The sequence below is a fragment of the Balearica regulorum genome, chromosome 27, assembly GCF_011004875.1.
Source record: "Balearica regulorum gibbericeps isolate bBalReg1 chromosome 27, bBalReg1.pri, whole genome shotgun sequence".
Taxonomy (NCBI): domain Eukaryota; kingdom Metazoa; phylum Chordata; class Aves; order Gruiformes; family Gruidae; genus Balearica; species Balearica regulorum.
This window is the reverse complement of record NC_046210.1, coordinates 718,988-740,222: the sequence shown is the minus strand read 5'-3', so window position 1 is coordinate 740,222 and position 21,235 is coordinate 718,988. Positions and strand designations below refer to the sequence as shown.

Here is a 21,235-nt window from a genome sequence, read left to right as displayed (position 1 = left end):
ATTAATAAATGGCTTGGGATGATCGATGAGGTTGACAGGTGGGAAGGAGGCCTTCCATTCTGGAAAAAGATAGTCTCTGGTCTCACAGTTCCAGTTGCAAGGGTGCAGGAGCCATTGAAGTCAACTAAAAAGGAGAACTTGGTCTTTTAACCTCAATAGGTTTTGCATTTGACAAAAGGAGAACTTGGTCTCTTAACCTCGATAGGTTTTGCATTTGACAAAAGGAGGTGGGTACTGACACTGCTTTACTACATCTAGATATCCCAGTTTTCTTCCTGTGGCTGTTTGAAAGACTGAAGGAATTTGCACCTTTGAGTTAAATAATAGTGGATGGATTTGATCTTTAAATATGGAGAAAAAAAAAGTTAGAAAATCAAGAAAGCACTGCAGGCTTGTAGTAAAAACTAATGATGCCCTTCACTGAAAGTTGGGGGGTTTTATTCAAAAGGAATGTAATTCAGTGCTACTGTAGGATTTTTTCAATTGTGACTTTGTTCTGGGCTGCACAATTAAGGTTCTGCTAGTTATCAGTGTTCCTAAGTCTGCAGGCAATTAAAGCGCATTCACTATTGTAGCAATAGAGGCTTTATGAAACTGCAGAGTAAATTTAATGAGCACTTTCCTAGGCCCTTGACCTGTATATTAGTCGAGGTATTGCTCTGTGGAAACTCCAGGGCATACTATTTCAAGTTTGTTTCTAAAAGAAATTGCTTTTAAATGCTTTATGCTGCAAGTATAATAGGCAGTGAATGTTTCTGCTAATGCAGGTCAGCGGAAGAGTTAAATGTGCAGAGACACTTTCACTCTAATATTGCTACATGGGCTGTTTTATAATACCCTGAAGTGGGGTAGGCATATTACAAACAGCATGTTCCTATGGTTTGGAAAGTAGGCGTTCACAAAAGAGACCAATAAATTGCAGGTGGGGACAGAATCACAGAATGGAAGTTTTGAAAAGTTTTAATTTGGAAACATCAAAATAGTTTGTGGATATGCAGACTTTTTTTCCTGTGACAGTGTGGAGATTAACTACCAAATATGTGCTATAATCTCTGCATGCATGTATACCTCTAGTAGTGAGATCCCATTTAACATTTAAGTTGAAATAGAGCACTTTGAAACAGTGCTTTTGAAACAAAATGTTTTCTTTTATTGAAATGTTTTTCCATTGAAAATGTGATTTCAATTTAAACTGAGTTTCAGGAGGAAACTTATCCCAAACATGTCTTGTTGTGTGGGTTCAGGTCATGCTGGCACCCTCTTAATCTTGTCAGACTCATGGCAAGCCACCTGTGATGGCCTGTGAGAAACTTGTCCTGTTCAGCTTGTGGAGGGAGGTACATGAGCGTTAGCTCAAGGAGGGTGCTCCTGAAGATTTTTTAAAATGCTGCTTAAATGCTACAAATCTCACAAACATGCAAGAGGCAAGATGCTCCAGAGCTGTAGCAAACTGTTTTCCTTCCTTTCCTGCCTTGTAAAGAAGTAAACCCAAATCAAGCCATAAATGGTTGCTGTTATGACAGTCTAATTCCACAGAATTGTCTGCTGTTATTCCAGTTGCTATTCACCTCCTTCTTAACATACTTCTTATTAAGGATTGCCTTCAGGCACAGATGGAAACCAAAATAACTGCTTAGGTTTCACCTCAGAGGTTTTGTTGTTAGCTACAAGTGTTGGGGGACAAAAGATAGCTGTTTTAGAATAGGAGCTCCTCTGTCGGAAACATCTATGACCAAATGTGCAGTGCAAGCGTGTGTGCAGATTGAACCTAAAAAAGAGCACTCAAGAGGCCTCCGCGCTAGCTGATTTCAGGCTGGTGATGTCCCAGCCACAAAGCCAAGGCTTGCATGCTCACCTCCAGGACAAAATCTGAGGCCTGACAAGATGCTATGACCTCTGCCTCTAGCTGTAGGGTGTGATTATTAAGATGCTCATCTGTAATTAGAGTACTGAAAGCTTGCAGCTAAGAGGCCCTGCACCCTTTGATCTCTGCTGGTTCCTGCAGTGAGCCTGTTAAAATTGTGACACCTGAATTTTGACAATTAACAGATAATGTCATGACTAGTAGAGACCTGAGCAGATGTGTGGTGGCATGAAGTCTTACCACTATTTTTAGTCTTTGGTTCAGCAGAGGTCTCTTGGTGGGGAAATTCAGGGATCAGGAACTTTGTATCAGAACCAGTAACAGAATTTGGAGCATTTTACCAAACCAGATGGATGTCCCAGGGAGCTAGAAAACTAAAGAGGAGGGCAAAGGCCTTTGGACCTTAGCAACTCTACATGGGGAGGTGTCTGTCATCTGAAGATTACTGAATCCCAATACTGATGGAGAGTATATACAACTGAAGAGAGGAAGCCCATCAGTCTGCAGGGTTTTGTCACGTTGTGTTTTTTCAAACTGTCCTACCAGACCCTGTTGTATTTAATGCAGGATCCCAGGTGCAATGCCTTATGGGTGAGGCACTAGTCTGAGATTGGGCAAACTTGAATTCTGCCATTAGTTCTGATGTATCTGCTTTTCGGAAGTCTTGCTAGCAGTTCTGTTTAGCTGGAAACTTTTAAGTATTTCTTCTGAAGGAAAAGTTCAACTTGTTTTCATGAGCATAAACACAGCAATCAGGGATTAGAGAACTATTTTCCCTAACCAAAGATCTTTCCTTGTGACAGAGGGAGTACTGATTACTCCTCCTTCCCACCATGTGTTTGCCTGCACTGTTTGGAGTGTGAACCCTTCAGGATAAGGGTTGTCCCTTGCTCTACGTTTATACAGCATGTGGTGAAGTGAGGCTTCACTAGTGTTTATACTGGGCTGTAAAGCAAATAATGTAGGATGCTGGAAAAGTCTTTTGTAAGTGGACTCTCATCTCCTTTTGGCTCTGGAAGGAGAGGAGAAAAACAGATCATTGCCAGAGGGGCATCTCATTTCACAGCACAGTAAACTGAAAAAAGGAGCTGAGAACACCTATACTGGGTGAGCTAGAACAGGTGTTTCTTGCTCGCATCCCCTGCTGAGCTTGGCTCCCACTGAAACAGCTTCATGTAGACGCCGCTCAGAGAGGCTAGCATTGCTGAACAGTGCATTCAGTGAGTTTTCATTTCCTTTCAGAAATTAGGTTGGATTTTTTCTGTTATATTAAAAAAAAAAAAATCCTGTGTGTGATAAAAATAAATGATAGACATGCATTTGTGTTGCTGGGAGAGTCCCCAGGAGAGTTGGGCAGAAATGGAGTGTTTCCTTCACAATAAAAGCTGCCTGAGTCTCTCTGGTGTGAAAAGGCAGGGTCATCCTTTGTCATCCCCTCCCCTATTGACTAAAGGACATCAAAACTTTCTCCTTTCTCTCCACAGAGAAAACCTCTGTCAGTTTTTGGATGCTTATTCAGAACTGTAGACAAGATTTTCTTGAAGCTTTTTAAAGGCACTTCATTCTTTTCCTACTAACATCTCTGAAGGCTTTTAGCATGTTATTGCTCTTCCTGCTTGGAAAATGTAAAAGAGTTGGGTGTTGGTTTTTGGGGGTTTTTTTCAATGTATGGACACTAGACTGGAATACAGGAGCCATTCACATCTTTCCTGTCTCTGGAATGATGCTAACCGTGTTTCTCCCCTTTGGAAAGCACGTAAGGCTTAGCAGTGATAAGTGTTATTTAAGCTGTTATTACTGTAGAGTCACCTTGAAGTGAGACGTGGTTATATGGCTGTCTTCATGCTCCTGTTCCCAATTCTTGGTAGCAGCACAGATGTTTCAGCACTCCTAGCTCTGAAGCAGGAAAGACAGCAGCTTTCCAGCCTGCCCTGGAGATGACATCACGGGGCTGCCTTAGGTCCTCTGCTGCAGTTAACAGCTGGAAAGGCTTCCACAGGCTCTTCTGCATAGCACGGGGGTCTGAGACTGCCTGTAGTCTGAGATCAGCTGGCTGATAGGGCACATCACTGCTGGAGTAGTGATGCAGAACCAGATTAAACAGAGTATTTACGTTTCTTGCTTGCCAGTGAAGTCTGTAGGAGCTAGGACTAAATCCTCTTACTGAACCCAGCCTTCAAGGCCTACTGAAGCCAAGTGTTTGATGCATGTATTTAACAGAAGTCCATCCCTCTTAGGCATAGCATGAAGTCAGCACATTTAAACATGTGCTTAAAGTTAAATCCATTTACTGCTGTGGAAACAAGCATGCATGCTACCCACCTCCCTCTCCCTATAAATCAATAATGCATTAATTTGTCAGCCACAGTATATGAGTGCATTTATTAGACGCACCTAGTACTTCATTCATCATTCCTGAACATCAGGAGTCAAAGCTTTAGAGGGTCCTTGCATTTTGGGGTTGTTATTCTGAGTTACCTTCCTGGAATAGCTAATGTATGCTGCAAATGCCAGTGAAGTGAGAAACTAGGAAATAAAATCTTAAACAAAAATAAGAAGATTGGAAAAGCCAAACCAAAACTGAACACAACAAAAAATGCTCATCTGGTGCATAGTAACATTTTTTTAAAAAAACTCTCAGAAATAAGCCATAGTTCCATTGAAATGCCAGTAAACTGATTTATGTTTGTATATGAACTGATTTATGTTTGCTTCTATGTTAGAAGCATTGAGGACATCTAAGATGAAATAGGGAGCTTAGCTTTGTGTCTCTGCATGATTGCGTACATGCTTCCTGGAGCAAAATTTTAGGAGTTTGGTCTTAGGCACAAATCTCAGCAGGCAATAGCAAAGGAACTCTGGAGGATGAGTCATTTCCTCCATGACATGACCATCACTAGAGCGGTCATCCCTATTCACTGATTATTAACAGAATGTGCATGCACCTAGCTTATACTAACCTTTGTGTTAGTATTTTCCCAGAGATTGCGTGCATGCCTCGGAGGAGTGTACTCCTTTGTGGGACAGCACATATCTGAGTGTTTGTGGGTACATTTAAGGAAATAGGCCTTGTTGTTTACTGGATCAGACTTTGCCAGCCCTCCCATCTTCTCTCTAGAGTACCTACAGTCCAAAAGGTGGGCCAGATTTCTTTCTCGTGACAAAAAAAGGGTTCCCTGGTCACAGGCTGACTTCTCACAGTCCGTAACAGTTCCACAATAACTTCTGAGTGAAAGCATATATATAAACATACATACACACACTCACTCACCCTCTGTATAAGCAAATGCCTCTAATGTGTCCTGTTTCAATTTCTTGACATCTCTGTGTCTTACAGTATCTTCCAGAGGTTGTTTTCCATTGTACTGCAACTGCAAGCAATATTTGTAGCATTTTCTTGGCCTCGTTGGACTCTGGCAGGGAAAAGGAGGCTTCAAGGCATAGCAGATGACTTGCTTTCTCTACCAGCTTATTTGTTTCAAAGTCTATGCTATAGAGTTTTAACGCGTCAGACATGTAGCATGTTGAAAGGTCATTTAAAGAGCCTGCTCTCTTTCGTATTACTGTTTCTTGATACAATAGTGAGGCATTTCAAAACAATGAAGATTTGGACAATGTCTGGAGTCAACAGTTGTCAAGAAGCAAGTAGCCAATGTTCTACACTTTGTGTTGTCTGGCTTTTCTCAGCCATTCGGGTGTGATGGAGTTTCAGGCTATTGATTTCACTGTGGGTACCAGCACCATGGTTTTATCTTGGTGTAAGAAGTCAAGATGAATCCCTTTGGGAACATAGTACTGCTTTCAGATAACTGTGTATTTAGGGGCTAGCCACGCTTTGTCTCCATGTATATTTTTTTATGAAAAATTCACTAGTTTAGTGTTAAAATTTTCCTTCTTTTTTCTTTAAAATTAAAGTTGTTTTCTTGGTCTGAATTGACAGCCTTTATTCAATAAGTGTTAAACACAGCTCATCGAATTATTCTGTGGTTCAGTGTTTCCATGAGCATTTGTATTGTTCTTCCAAATTTTGATTTAAAAAAAAAAAAAAAATAGAGTGAAAACAGACATTTCAAATGCTTCAGCCCTTTTCAACTAGCTATAAGACTGGGAGAGAGATTTCAAAATATCAGTGGAATTTTTGCAAACTGTTTTAGCAGGCATATTTTCCTTCTTGTTTATTATTCAGCTTGGATAAGTGGTAGTTTCTATCTAAGCATAGTTCTAGCTGTATAAAGACCATAGATATTACACAGAATGATGACTAAATTCTAGCAGAAACTGACAAAATAAAGATAAACAAACCAAGAGCAGAATTCAGGCCACCTTGAATGATTATAGTAGGATTTATTGTGTATGTATGTTTTGTCCTGGTCTGACTTGCTAGGGTTTCCTCAAAGCCTGGTTTACAGCAGTGATAGGACACTCAGAGCAGAAGAAGATAGGATTTGCAGTTCTTCATTAACACTCTCACTTTGACAATTTGCAGCCATGGCTGAGCCCAGAAAATTCAGTTCATATTTGTCTGGAATATTTTGATGTTTGTTCAAATACAAGAAAAGGAATGAATTCAACCAGAATTCTTTTTTTTTTCTTCCCCGAGGGGTGTAGTGGTGGTCTGTTTTTGATATTGGAAGAGGGCTTATTCCTGCAGACTTGCCAGGCAATGCTGGCTTTAGCAAGAGGCATTACCTGAGTGAGAAATGTAACATTTGGCAAATCAAAACCTTTTAAGTCCTCTGGACTGTTTTGCTGCTGTGATACACAGAATACCAGCTGGCCACATTAGCTGCCTTGCAGAGAAACACATGTGTTAGGGTAAACTGTTCTTTACAGATTGTCTTGGGGGAGGGGAAGTAAAAATTCTGTTAAATAATCCCCAGAACAAAACAATTGAAAGGCCACTTTAATTTGTTTCATGCTTTTGCAAATTGATTTTAGAGTATTCTTAATGACAAAATATTCATTTCAATATAGGGGTAAAAGAGCCAGACAACAATAAGACGCAAAAAGCCTTATTTCTTCAACAATTTCACAGCAGCATAGAGTCAGGAGCACGTTTTTAGTGTGTTGAATATCAGCGGGTTCTATTTTGCAGATGATGGATGTGACTTTATGCTGTCTAGAGGAACGGCACCAAACATACCACTCTCTCTTCTCAAAGGATCTTTTACTTTGTGTTGGGGTCCAAGTTCCATTCCCACAGATGTCTTTGGTGAATTCTTCTGCTGTGCGGACTACCTCTCTTTTGTTTCCAAGTGCCAAAGAGCAGGTTGTCTTGATCCAAGTTCTCCAGAAATTTCTTCTACACTAGAAAAGAATTTAGAAAAATGCTTTCAACCTGATTTTTTTTTTTCTTCCCATTACTCTTCCCATTATGGTATGATGGGAGATCATCTGGCCATTGAATTACAGTGACTTAAGCAGACACCCAATTTTCCAATCCTACAGGTCAGTCTGCTCTTGAATGTGTCCTTAATCTGGCATTGTGATCTTGACACTTGGGCAGGGTGTTTTAAATGTCTGGCTCTTGCATCAAGAATGTCTCAAACAGGCTTAAGTCAGGACTGCCTGCTTGCTTATCTCGGAATAGGATGATATTGGGGAGGAGTGGTATAGGGAAGTTGGCATGCCTCAGGAAGCCAAGAACATCTGGTTTGGGTTAAATCTAAGTAACAAGAAATAATGCACATTTGGTTTTGATTGCCATGTTGAGCTGACTTGTGCAGCAGTGTGCATTGTTAATTGATATCAGAGAATTGCAAATGTCTTTTTAAATGGGGGCATTATTCCAGTTAGAGAGGAAAAGGGCCTCTAGAGTTAATGGCTTCTGATGTGGAAAAACCCTATATATTGCTACGATGGTGTATGTTCAAATCTCTTTGAAAAGCTCATGGCAGAATTACCCTGACTCGGTGCTGCTAAGAAGAGCAGGATGACCTGAGTCGTAGGCCCATAGAGATCTTGCTTCAAGTTCTCTGGAGTAAACTTTAGTTCTAACATCGCTTTCAAGTTTATATTGCAAGAGGAGAAAAGAGTTGCAAAGAAAGGAGAATGCTTAAACTGCAATTAAACGTTGTGTTATGAGCTCTTTTTAAAATATTTTTTTCCATCTTCACAATACTCTGAGGAATATTACATTAACTTTGATCTGAAGTGAAATAAGTGTGTTAGGTAATTGTGAGGTTCAGAAAATTGAGAAAACCTGTAACTCTCTGGGAAGGGAGCTAGACATCTCAGCCTCTTTGCAATGAGGTGGGGGAGGCAGCTGCCACATTTGGATGTATGAGAAGGGAGGAACACTGCATCTTGTCTGAAAAATAACTGGAGTATGGTAATGGCCTTTGGGACGTGTACTTGCCTGGAAGCAGGATACACAGTGAGGTACTGTGGAGAGGGGAGTTTTGCGTTAGTAGTGCTCACACGCTCTCTGTGTTTCTCTTCCAGTCGGATGGGACCATCCTGGCTATCGCTCTGTTGATCCTCTTCCTCCTGCTGGCGTTGGTTCTTCTCTGGTGGTTCTGGCCTCTTTGCTGCACAGTGGTAAGTGACAGAAATAGTTAACAAAAAAGAGCAATTCAGTGTTGCCTGAATGTAAGAAATGAGTGGGAAGGAGGCAAAGTTTTTCCAGTAAGAAAGAGCATAGGACTGTCATTGAACCAGATGACATTTCTTCCATTGCTGGCACTGTTTTGTGCTTCTATTTCATCTGCCAGACCTTTGGATTATACCCATGAAATAGCAATGTTGCTAACATACAGACCTTTTCAGGAGCATTTTAGTCTTTTTTTCATCAGTCACAAAATGGAAGTGGTTTGCAGAAGCGTATTAGTTGCCAGGCCTTTTCAGAAAGGAATGGCTTTTCTGGATTTTCTAACCCCTGTGTCAGTATCTCAATGCTGGAGGGCTCCTGTAGAAGGGCAGACATGCTGAACCCAGGCTGAAGTCCTTGTTCTGCCCCAGGTACAAGGAAAAGACATTTGTAAGTGTGCAAATTTTTGTAAGATGTCTGAAAAGCACTTTGAAATATCCAAATGACAGTTTCAGTAGAAGTATGACTCTGCTTCACTGAGCATTATCCTTCCTCCATGCTTTTTCACAAAACCTTCTGCAGAGTTCAAAAGCATAGTCGCAGAGTTAATAATTAAAAAAGACAGACAGAAATCAGGAGAAAACAGGGGAGAAGGAAGAGGTCAGGGGAGAAGGAAGAGGTCAAGGGAGGCAAGAAGGAAATCACAGGACTTGAGACAAGCTTTTCTCTCACACGTGACCCTGCTATTTGTCTGCAAGAACCTGTGATACCCCTGTACATCTCTACTGCTCATCCCCTAGGGCTGCCTTTCCCAGTAAAGATCAGGGTAAAGGCTGATTGTTGTGGAACATACAATAGAGTGAAGCTGTGCTCTTGCTTTGGGTCTTATTTGTGTTGCAAATACAGAAGAAGAATTAGGGATGTACAAATGTCAGCAGAATGGGAGCCTGATCTTGGTGACTGGCTGCATGTAATGTTTCAAATGCTTCTTTTAAGACTGCCCAAATTGGCTGCAGTTTCTGGGTCACCATAGTTCCTGATTTTAAATCACTTAGTGTTGTAAATTTGCACTGTGTTTTACCAAAACTATGATCTGGTGCTCAGAGCTTTGGAGCCACAAACTGCAGGATCAGTTACATTTGAGGATGAGTCTTTGTGTTCAGATGTGTTTCTCCATCCAGAACAAGGATGGAAATTTTGCAGGAAAAATCTTAGTTGTCTATTTCTGTTTCTGGCAGGAAAAGCTAGGGGTTAAAACACTTCTTTTCACAGTAGTTTGGCACCTTTGTCCTGAGATGAAAACCAGAAAGGAAAAAATACTTATTTGGACTTTTCAGAACAATAAAAAAAATCCATTCTAAAAATGGACAAAGGATTAGTAGTGTGGTAGGTTGCTCAGTTATTTATCTAAACTAGATGGCACGTTCCCAGAGAAGTTGGGCCAACTCTTTTGTTGGTGCATCTGCATAGAAGTCAATGGAGATGTGCGCTGTACAGATGTTTACACTGGGATTTGGTAGAGAATGGAGGTGATAGAGAGGAAAGGCTCTAAGTGATGCTTCCATTTTAAGGTTCTGTTACAGGAGAAAAATTAAGCTGATAGGAAAAAGGCGTAAGTAAAAGCATGGAGTAAAGGAAATACGGAGCTATGCATTGCAAGGGTAGTAGGGGTCTGCTGCAGTGGAATGATACAAGGATAGTGGTCATTTAACAACATTCTCGAAGTGTGAGAAATACAGTCCAGATAAGCAAGGCAGGTGCAGCAGAGATAGGGAGTCTTCTGTCCACATGAAACTTCACAAGCTTAATATTTTCCAGATTTAAATTCTGTACTTAAAAAATTTGTTATAGATAAAAGCTTTTCCTCACCCTCTCTCCTCCTTTACCTCCCACATTCACTCTTAGCAAGGTCTCCAAGTGGGGACTATCTCCCTGATATTTTCCAAATGTAAGTCAAACACATCCCTCTACTTGCTGGAAAGATTTTAATTCAAGAGCCTGTACGAAATCTCTTCCATCTCTCTGGGATGGCAGTCCAGTATGTTTGGCAGTAGATCAGCAGCTAAGATACCTCACTGTGTATTGTTTACCCAAAGATTCTGTGAAATTAAAGATAAATCCACAGAGGAGCACCCAGCCTGTTTGGCTTAGGGTAGGGAGAAAGAGAGCAGAGCAGTGCTTATTTACTAGTTTGGTAATGGCACATTAAGGAATGCAGTGTTGTCAGAAGTCCAGAGTGAATTAAGGGCAGAGGAACTGGCTTGCACAAAAGACAAGAGAGGCAGGCAAGCAATAACCTCTAATAATCAAACCACAGACCCGGAGACACTGCTGTGGATTCAAGCCCAGGGACATTTCAGTGATCCTTGTATATGTGTCCAGGGAAAAAGAAAAAAACACAACAAACTTTTTTCTTACCAAGTATAAATTTGTTTCTGAGTGACAAGCACATTTCTAAACCCTGAAATTCCTTTTGGCATGCTTTTTAATTAAATAGGAATCATTATTGTCCAGCAGTTCTTCAGGAAAGACACGAAGCCAGCTTCATCCCTGGAGTAAATGGACTGAAGTCAATCGACTTACTCTGGAGATTTATCTGGAACCCAGTATCTCCTTGGCATGCACCCATACAGAAATGCTGTTTCCAACTGTATCCAAGTTTATTGGTCTCAGAAGTATTCTGGGATGAAGTCTGGAATTTACCACTCAGTTTACAGTAGATGCAATTGTTGCTTAGTGGATCAGAACAATAATAAATTCTTTCCTGTACCTGATAACCAGCATAGGCAGAATTTCCCTTGATATCTGGGCGGGGGGGGGTATGTTACAAAAGCATGGGTGCCAGGTGCTTTCAAAAGGTTTCAAGGATGTTTATTCAACAACAACAGAAAACAAAGATCATTTTGCTAAGCTGCCAAGCCCAACACTGTACACATTAAAGAATGATGGCAAATACAAAGACATAACATGATGACCCCAATTTTTCCTGAGCACAGCATATCTCCAAAACATCAGATGCGAGATCCTGGCCTCGTTGATCTTAGTGGGCATTTTGTTGTCTTTCCGTTCCACCTTTTTCCTGAACAGAGCATAACCTGAAGGAGTCCATACAATCAGAGTAGTATCTGTGTGTGCAAGAGGCTATTTAGGTGCCCAAGGGTGAAATTGTTCCGGGTAAGGGACCAGCATAAGGCCTAGGTTTAATATTGATGTAAACCAAATAGATTTGAATGTAGATATAAGTCAAATAGATAATAGACCTCCAAAACTGTCTCACATTGTTAGATTGGCTTGGAAATGGAGCTGGTTAAAGTGGTTTGGGTGTATAGTGAAGGCATAATTAATACAATAGTTGGAGGGCTTGTCTGTGCTGGGACAGTTTCCCTGTGCCAATATGCAGCAGGACACTGAGCAAGTGTTTCCCATAGACACTTAAAATTGGAAGGCTTAATGAATTGTTTGGGTCGTGCTTTGCACCTGAACAGGATCTGCATGAAAGATTAGCCCCTGGCATGACTGAAGTGGTGGCTACAGTTAGCCTGCACCTAGCCTTGGGCTGACCCATAGCTAGGGCAGTCCAGGGCACAAAATACGGAGGATATGAATGGAAATATCTCCCTAGTGCAGCTGAGACTCAAAACATTTCCCCACATGCTCATACATCACATCCCACAGCTTCGAGGTAAACGTAAGTCTTTGCCTCCCTTACACATCCATGCAATATGGCATGAGAAGCTGGGCTGTTTTAATTGCCCACTCAGAATATATGCACCATCTCCCTCATTTTTGTACTGCAGCTTTGTTAAATACAGAGGTGTGGCTGGCATCTGAGTTATTGGTATTTAAGAATCTAACACCAGTTTCAACTTCAAAGCTGCTTTTTGGAAGGAAGCATGGAAGAACCCAGCAATTTGTTTGGCTCTGTACTTCAGCTGACCAGAAGTTTTGGAAACAAAAAGCTGGATGGAGACAATACAGAAAATATATATTAAAACCACATGAAAATCATGGCTGAACTGGAGGAAGAGGAGGGGAGGAAATGCATAGACTCTACAGCAACCCTGAAGAGTCATAAAATTACATGGTGCGTGTTGGCTTGATGGAGACTGCTTACAAGGGTCCACGTATTCGGATTCCCACCCGCTCCCATGTGCACAAGGCACAGTTTTCTGCAATTACGATGATTGTGGGAGAAGAGAGCACGAGGTCATGAATCATCTGAAACATTATTGAGACTAACCAAGAGAGAAAGAGACACAAACGTGCAAGCAGAAATTGCTTGTGGATTCTGCAGTCCCTGCCTTCGGTTCAGATCTGAGCTATTGAGGCAAGCACTCACCTAGTATAATGTGGTAGTTTCACTGAATTTACTGGAGCTCAATGTCGCGTGTAACATCCAAGCTCTGAATCCATGCATTCTGCCACAAATGAGTGTCTTCATTTATAGCACAGTCAATCTGAAAACATTTGGAGGTAGCACTGTTACTGTAGGTTTAAAGTTAGTGTAAATAACAGAACCTGACTTTGCAATTGCTGTGCACAAAGGACAGCAGGAGGCTAAAGACAGGCTTATTAATCATCCAGACTACCCACAGCAGTTCACTGTTCCTCCTGGCCTCCTGTCGGTCAGATCAGGATAGTTTTGATACGGATATAATGCTCTGTAACTGACCATCTTTGAACAGGCTAGCATGGATCCTGAAAATAGCACAGCAGAGGCATTTTGCCTGGGCCAATGCTATCAGCTCTACAGGAGCCCAGGTAGAGAAGTGGCCTGATAGAACAGCGTCTGTGCCAGGCACTGAACCAGGGGGCTGTGCCGTGCTGCGGTGATGATAACCACAAAGTTAAAGCCAAATTCTCCAAAGTGTTCATCAGTTCTGGGGTGTCCAGACTGAAAGCTCTACATGGAATTCCTTTTGGAAAGTGCTAAGCATTGCTCTCTGAAAGTTAGGAAGGTAGACATTTGCCTTTAGATGATATGCCTAGACTTCAGATTCCCAAACCATTTTACTTGCTAATGCATTTCTTTAAGGCTGGATCCAAAGGTCAATTATATTAATCTTGACCAGCTGCACCACCCTTTGTTCCAGACCACAACTGATACTTAACACAGAGGAGGCACTCTTGTTCTTTGCCCCAGCCCTGCATAGGGAGTAATTAACTCAATAAAAATGACTTCTTCCTTTGTTTTTTATCCCTGGCCACCTCTCACCTCTTCCAAAGAAAGTTGGCCCGGCCCAGCCCAGCTAAGGAGAAATAGGTCTTTAGGACATAGTCTCGCATAACCAGAAAATTCGCTAGCAATCACTGAGCGAGAGCAAGGGCTTCTGCATATAGCTGAAAGTAGCTATGATGTTTTTCTTTAGTCCAGAAAATGAATTTAATTTATGTAATCTTCCAAAGAAAGTGGGTCAGACACTTGGAGCAAACCCCACTGACTCTGGCCTTGTTTATCACTGTGTAAGTGAAATAGCCTAGGAAAAGGAATGACCTTTGCAGATGCTACATTTTTTCATGCATTCCCTGGAGAACTGCATGTCTGCCCCATTCTATTGCAAACTGTATCAGAGGTAATTAAATGAAGGGCTTTTTCCCACATGATGTCATCTCTTTCATAAGTGGATGACTGACATGTGCTCTGATCTGTATTAAATGTGGTTTGTGCACGTCAGCGTGAAGTCTTAGGTGTGAAACAGCCTTGTCTTCTAGCTTTAATGAGTTAAAATTGAGATTCCTGGATCTGTTTCCAGGCTGACAAGACACGTTAACTTTAAAAGGTAGAGTTAGCTTTCCTATTGGACTTCATATACCTCTTACTAGTACGTCTAGGAAGAAGAATGTATTGTATTGCAGATGAAGAAATAGGGACAGGCTCCTGCTTGTATTAGAGACTTGGAAGTGTAAACTAAATCTCCAAGGATTTAATGGGTACTTAGAAGACACGGCAGATATGAAATAAAAAGGAAGTGTTCCTTTACCCAAGCCATAACTGAACTATGAAACTCTGTCACAGGACTTAGAGGAGGTCAAAATTATAAATATATAAGGGAGGGGAAAAAAAGATGGGTTAGATGGGTCATAGTTAATGCTTTAAAAATAAACCCAACCACCTGCTTATTAGGATAGCAAAAATACATATTCTGCATTTTCCAGAAGAGCGAAGGTAAATAAGGACAAAAAAATCTGCTCAGTTAACTGCATGCTCCATTCCCAAATTTTAGTCTTAATTAGAGGCAAAGTGTTTTATTTCTTATTTCATACTGTTTTCTCATGTAGCCTTCATTTTAAATGATGATCTGTTCCATCTTAGAGCAGATACACTGCACTGACAAGAGGCATATTGCCCCTATTTATCATATTATCATTTATCATATAATCTCTCCAGGGAGAGTTACTGACTGTGTGCTTGCTGGACACTGTAAACTGGTGGAGTTTTCTGGTCTCCCAAGATGGAAAACATCCTAGACACATTCCTGGAATATGCAAAAATTTGGATTCAACATGTGCTGTCTTATGCCTAAATGGCTACAGAAGTTTCAGGGCAACAGAAAACCAGTCCTCTCCAATGCTTTTGAACTTGTAGGAGGTGGCTAATAGCATTCCTCTGCTTTTACACTGGGTTCTTAATCAGAAACAGCTGCTTCTCCGTGCATCTGTGACATCAGGGTGGGTCAGCTATCCATAACCTGTGTCAGTCACGTGCATATTGAGGTCTGTGATGAAAGGCGACAGAAAGGCAAAGAATTACTTTACTATCCTGAATTTTCACAGCTAGCATGCAGAAGTGCTGACAACTACTCTTGAAGTTCCTTCCTCTGCCAAGAAAAGCCAATGGCCACCTCTGCATCCCGCAGGCCTTTACTATTTGAAAACAAAAGACCGCACTGCAAGCTTTTTATAGCACGACGATGATGTAGAAACCCTCAGGTATTCCTTGCCTAGCGAGTAGATATGGTTGCTGAATTATCATCTTTTTCTTCTTTCAGACACAGGGACAGAAGATACAGTTGCAGCAGCAATCACAGAAATGGCTTGGGGTTATCAAAACAATTGCAGCACACAGGAACAAACACTTCAGCCTTGCCGAGCTAAACTAGCCGAAGCATTTTGCTTGGCCGAGCATGCTCCCAGCTGATTGCATTCAGCAGGTCTGTGTGTGTCATCTGGCAAGGCAGAGGGAAGGCAAGAGGTGCAGCCCAGAACAAAACGTGGCACACTCGAGTCTTCTGTGCTAGTGTGGGCTGTAGCCTCACCGAGTTCCCTGTAATGGCATTTTCTTTCTTGCACTTGAGTAATTGTTTCTATTTATGCAAAATGAGCAGGTGTAAGGTGCTGCCTTCTGGCTCTGGGACCTTTTTTCCACTCTTGGACTGTTAGACAAAACTTCATCTGTTTATAGAAATCAGTTTGTGTGTATGTGTGTGCGTATGTTGTGAGAAGGAATGCAAATGTATGAAAAACACAGCCATCTCTTCATTTCCAAGTCTGTGATCTCAAGAGTTTCTAGCGATACTGGCTGGAAATTGTGTTCAAATGCTTAGCTGGACCAAATATGTTGGACAGATTATCCTGATGTTTCATGCCAATGCAAATGAGAGAAACTCTGCTGATATCCATGGTGTTCCACCAGAATAATGTTAGAGAAGGGAATAAGGCCACTTCCAGTAGGTATATTTTGGATCAGATATCTGAAACCTCTCAGCATCCAATGGGTTTGGATTCAGGGGTTTAGTTCAAAAGGATGTCTGCTGACAAGTGTCATCCCTTGCACTGACCACAATATATCTGAAAACAGGGCTAGAAAAGTCTTCTGTGTATCTTAGTGCATTGTACGTGCTGTGTCAGTATTTATTATGTCAGGAGGAATATAAGAGATTATGCTGTCTCAGTCTTAAACCGAGGAGCAGCACTTTGAGTAAAACATGCTGGTACCCATGATTTCCTTTCCACAGAACAGTACTCTGATGCAGACAACTTTTCATCATTAGCTTTCCATTGGGGAAAGAGCTGGTGTACCCCAGAACTGCAAGCACAAACTAGGAATTGCAGAGTAGACAGAGATGGATGCTGCATCATACACTCACCAGCTCTGGCAGTCAGCCTGAGCCCCTCTGGGGCATCCCCTCTCCTTTCCCCCTAATGCAGTCAGTGGCTTTACAGCCACAGCCTGACCCATGGTTCTGCTGTGTCAGAACGAGCCTTGTTGCAGATGTAGGATGCACCTACCACACTCTTCAAATGTCATTTCATGCTTCCACATGTGCTTTGCAATGTTAATTCCTAAAGCACAAAGATTCTTTAGCAGGGGTTCCCCGAGGGCACTCTAGGCCACCAAAAACAAAGCTCTGCTGCCCAGGAAGAGGTAGTGGCAGAGCTCTACCACCATCCTCGCTCTGGGCTGAGCTACAAACACCACCCCGGTCCAGCCCCAACCTCCTCCCTAGCCAGAGGCACATGCTCTTCGTTAATGGCCACATTGCATGACTCGGGGTTTGCAGAGGAAAATAAAAACAGTGAGCTCATCAGAGAAGGAAAAACACGAGTGAGAGGAATTGTTGTAAATATTTATATCTTCAGGGCCTTTAATGTGATTGTCATTTTCCCTTTCTGCATTTAAATAGCCAAGCTGTTACTGTTTAGGACTGTGATTTTAAATTTTTTTTTTTATAGGTAACTTTCAAGCCTATACATCTGTAGTCTCTACACCTAATACCCAGTCCTGAGCGGAGCTGAGGATGCTCAGTGCTATTTCCACAGGTGCTCAGCACCCTGACAGCATCTGACTCATGGCCTGGTGTGTAAAGAAAGAGCTACCTCATCCAGATGGATTTAAACCTACTGGAGAGAATCCATCCCTGGGGCAATTGCAGTGACATACTGGCTGGATTCAATCTGTTGCCTGCAATGGCTGTGCATTGGGGTGCGTCTTGTGTAAGGGAGAGATATTTGACGTGCCTGTATGCAACTGCTTTCCCTTTGGAAGGCTCTCTGTTGCTCTTGGAGTGGAGGGTTGTAATAATAGCCAACTGCCTGCTGAGCCCTAGATGCAAACTTTTTGCATGAAATAATAGCCTCACGCCCACATAAACTTAAATTGTTTCTATGGAGAATATCCTGGACTAGTCTAAAAACCTCACCCTGCTTGTTTTATTAGAAATCCTGGGAGAGCCTCAAATGTATATATTTTTTAATATTTTTTTAAAGCTTATGAGAGTGAACTATATTGGCCTGATAACGTGAAAAGCATTTTTCATGAGAGCGTGCAGTGGCACAGCCTTCTGGAATGAAGTTGCAGGCCTGGGAGACAGAGGCTAAGGGGTTTATTACTACTTTCCAATGTCTCCAGGACATTTTACTTCACTTTGGTTTTGCTTTCCAGTCTTTGCTCAGACTGTAAATTGAGGCAGGATCTGTACCTGTGTGCAGTGGCCAGTAGAAGGAGATGCTGATTTTAGTATGGTTGTTCAGGTGAAACAGTGATTGCTATCTGTTGCATAAAGCCAGCACTGAACTGGCTCCTACTGGGATTAGGAGGCTGGAGAATCAAAGATACATGACTTTGACTTTGTTGTTACCTCACATAGGGCAGGGCAGTAGCACACGTAGCCACCCTGCAATCATGTGCTATTGTAACTAAGTTCAGAGATGTTCACAGCGGCATATCCTGTTGTTGTCTCATTTGGGGTTTTTTAAGTGACATTTGAATTCTGCTAAAGAACGAAGTATGTATTTACTATTCTGTTTCTATTTGATCCTTCTAGATCATCAAAGAGCCCCCTCCCCCTCCTGCAGAAGACAGTGAGGTGAGTAACACTGACAACGTGGTTTCCTCAATGTTTAGGACAAGATTTGGTTCCGTCTCCTCACAAGAGGTTGTGGATTCTGCTGCATGGCAGAGTACGGACCATTTAAACCTCTGTGCTCAGCTTTGTAGCCTTAAAATCAATAGTGGTTTAGCTAAACTAGGGGCTTTTTAGCTGATGTCTGCCATGTGTGTTTCACTCTGCTCGCTTTGCTTTCTACAGCATTATTTATATTCTATATTATATATATTCTACAGCATTCATTATTTATGAATGACTGCAGATCTATGTATACGGTAACTCCACGGAGCAGGTCAGGAAGGAGAACAGAGGCAGACGATACTTCCGCTTGGTCGGAACAGCACTACAGAGTTAGGCTGTGATTCACAAAAAGGACAACTCTTAAGCATATGTTTAACTTGAAGTTAATGGAACCTAAACATATGTTTAACTGCCTTCCTGGAATGGCACGGTAATGATTTTGATGGTTTAGCATATATAACAGCTCTTGGCAGCTGAGCAGTAACTCACAATGCTGATCCCTTGGAGTAGAGTTGCTGTGAGCAAAGGTAGCCTGCAGTTCTTTGCAATGTGTCTGAAGAGAGTGGACCAGATTCCGAGCAGATGTGAAACCCCACTAAAATTGTCTTGGCATCAGAAGAGCTGCAGCAGCCAGGGAAGTTTTAATGAAGAGAAATGGTAAAACAACATTAAAACCTTCATCTTAATTCTGCTTACTCTTTTTAGATGAATCTAGCAACAAATGGTTTAACGCTACGTCACCATTACTTAATTAGTAGACTCTGCCCAGAAACATGCCCAGATTTTCATCTGCCTCTTTCTATGTCCTTTTGCTTTCAGCATGCAGTCTCTTCTCTGCTTTCACTGCTTTGCACATGGGATTTCATGAAAAGTCACTGGGCACATTGTTGTCAATGGGAGTTTTTCCATTGACTTCACTGGGGTTTGGATCGGTTCCTCTTAACTGTGCAAGTAAGAGAAGACTTAGATCTATGCTCAGTGATTTGGTCGGTTAGTTCGCCTTCCTTTTTGCGTCTGGAGACAAATTGATTGCCTGCTTCAGCTTGCAAGTGGAAAAGCTTGCTGAAATGATCCTCCCTCTGCTCTGCATAAAGTCTGGCCCAGTGAGTGTGCTCTGTGCCAAGGCAGACAGACACCCTTAAAGCTCAGTCCTCTGCAACACTACGGAGGTGGAATCCAACCTAGCTTCTGCCTGCGCTGAGCACCGTGAAAAAGTTCAGGGCAGCTGGAGCCAAGGCCAGTATTAGAACCTCCATCTTGCTGGCATTCGTCCCCTTCAAAATGGGCCTGAAGCAAAACTCCAAATCTGAACATTCCTGGACCCAAGGGAGATTTGCATTTGGATCCAGTGCTCCCCATGCTTCTCTATGGGGGCATCTGGCCTGTTTTCCTAAGTAGACGTTTCTGTTTGGGCTGTATGTAAATCCATTAGCTTTGTTAGCTTCTATCCTCTGAAAGAAAAGGAAATATTAACCTAGAATTGCACATGCTCTGTTCTGCATCGCGCATTCCTCCAAGCCAAGGGATTCTATTGCTGTAATTAATTAAAATACATCATTCTGGAATGCTGGCTCACTGGCCAAGGACTGGAAGGGGAAATTACATCTCTGTGCTAAGAGGGAAGGTGTCCTTCACATATAAGGAAGTCTTTTACCAAACCAGTAAGTGCTGCAAAAGCGGAGCAGTTGCTGCAAAATAAACTAGTTGTAGTAGACCAGTTACGTTTGCCTCAGGTTAAGTTTAGTTAAGCTGGTGTAAAGATATTTCTGGACATGTTATGTTTTTCTCTCAGCCCTGATTCTGACAAAGAGGAACAGTCTGTGCAGCTCTTTGGATGAAACCATCCTCAATTCATCTGTCTGTTTCACAGCTTTCATTTGGCAATGTATTTGCCACTGGCTTTTTATTTTAAACTAACCTGGTCTTGTACTGTGGAGAACTTAGGCAAATCCTCTTTGTGTAGAAGCAGAATGTTGTCCTGCTTGCTCTCAGGCTTGCTCCCCATAGATGATGGCCATAAATGCAGACGTGTCCAGGCTTTGGTTGTACCCAGAGTAGGGCACTGCACAGTGCCTGAAAAATTGCATTAATCTTGTACCTGTGGTTTACCTGATTCCCCATTAACACAAGAGGAGATCTGTACAATCTTTTGGCTATTATTCTTACTCTTTTGGGACCTTGAGGTTGGTTACAGCAAGTGCCAACATTGCAGGGACTACTCTGATGGTATAATTTCACATGTATTTTCCACCAGAGCACATCTCCTAAGCTCAATACTTAATTATCCTATAGCCATCTTATACAATGAGCAGCCAAAGGTGTCTTAAAAAGGAAAATATAGTTTATATTATTTTAGAATCTGTATAGCATCAGAGCAGTGCTCAAAAATTGGTAAAGCTTGAAGCTGTGACTTGTACTATGTGTTTTTTTCCCAAAACAAAGAGCTTCCTGCTAGTGGAAAAACAGGAGAAGCTCTGAAAAGATGCATGTTGTTGCTCCCATTTACTCTTACAGAGCCTGGTCCACAGAATGGGATTGGCAGTAGTATGATACTTTCACAGACAGTTAGATACTCCAGATTTTCTACTTTGCTCAAAACAAATAGAAGATGGAGTTGATTTTCTGCAATCCAGTTTTTCTTCATGTTGCAGATAGCTTTCTCCCTTGCAGAAAACTTAGCAACTGCCTGTCTCCAGCATGAAAGAGTGCTAATCCCTTAAGCAGCAGCAGCATTACAGTTACAGTAAGATTTTTTTTTTCTTCTCCCAAAAATCTTGGCAAAAAAGACAAAAGGAATTCTTGCATCAGCAGATTTGGGAGCTGAGGCCCATATGTCTTTGCACTGCAAGGAGAATGCATTATACTGTAACAATGAAGGGAAAGTAGCATTGCTGTCAAACCCGCCAAAGGTTTTATTGAACTCTGCTTTAAAGGCCTTTTGAGACATATTGGAGACACGCTCACTGTTGGTGAAGGAAATCATTATTGGCTAGA

At 41.8% G+C, this 21,235-nt stretch overlaps 1 protein-coding gene across 2 annotated transcripts in view; it reads left to right on the top strand.

Moving 5' to 3' along the window:
* The window catches only part of ANTXR1 (ANTXR cell adhesion molecule 1), a 108,084-nt gene that overhangs the window by 52,816 nt on the left and 34,033 nt on the right, over positions 1 to 21,235 (top strand). For both annotated transcript variants that reach the window (XM_075736739.1, XM_075736740.1), the window contains exons 13-14: positions 8,309 to 8,404; positions 18,158 to 18,199. In XM_075736739.1, the coding sequence (XP_075592854.1) occupies positions 8,309 to 8,404; positions 18,158 to 18,199 (138 nt within the window). The remainder of the gene's footprint in view (positions 1 to 8,308; positions 8,405 to 18,157; positions 18,200 to 21,235) is intronic.